Here is a 300-nt window from a genome sequence, read left to right on the forward strand (position 1 = left end):
CAGCAGAAGAAGCAGCAACCGCAGAGAAAATAGCAGCACTTGCTGCTGCATGCGTTCCCCCCCTAGGTAAACACGAGCTCGATGAGGGAGACAGCAGCAGCAGCAGCAGCAGCAGCAGCAGCAACAGCAACAGCAGCAGCAGCAGCAGCAGCAGCAGCAATATAAAGAAACCGAAGCTGGCGTGAGCCACATACTTTTTGTTTTTGTTTTTATTTATTTTTATTTTAATTTGTTTTTATATAAATATAAATATAAATATAAATATAAATATAAATATAAATATAAATATAAATATAAATA

At 37.3% G+C, this 300-nt stretch overlaps 1 protein-coding gene across 1 annotated transcript in view; it reads left to right on the forward strand.

The window, feature by feature from the left end:
• Positions 1-185, forward strand: part of EMH_0076980 (uncharacterized protein) — a gene marked incomplete at both ends in the record, with an annotated part of 1,119 nt that extends 934 nt beyond the window's left edge. Inside the window, one exon of the mRNA XM_013499790.1 lies at positions 67-185. Coding sequence (XP_013355244.1) covers positions 67-185 — 119 coding nt within the window. The remainder of the gene's footprint in view (positions 1-66) is intronic.
• Between the last annotated feature and the right edge of the window lie 115 nt (positions 186-300).

This window comes from Eimeria mitis, genomic scaffold, assembly GCF_000499745.2.
Source record: "Eimeria mitis Houghton genomic scaffold, Emh_scaff4677, whole genome shotgun sequence".
In the NCBI taxonomy this organism is placed as follows: domain Eukaryota; phylum Apicomplexa; class Conoidasida; order Eucoccidiorida; family Eimeriidae; genus Eimeria; species Eimeria mitis.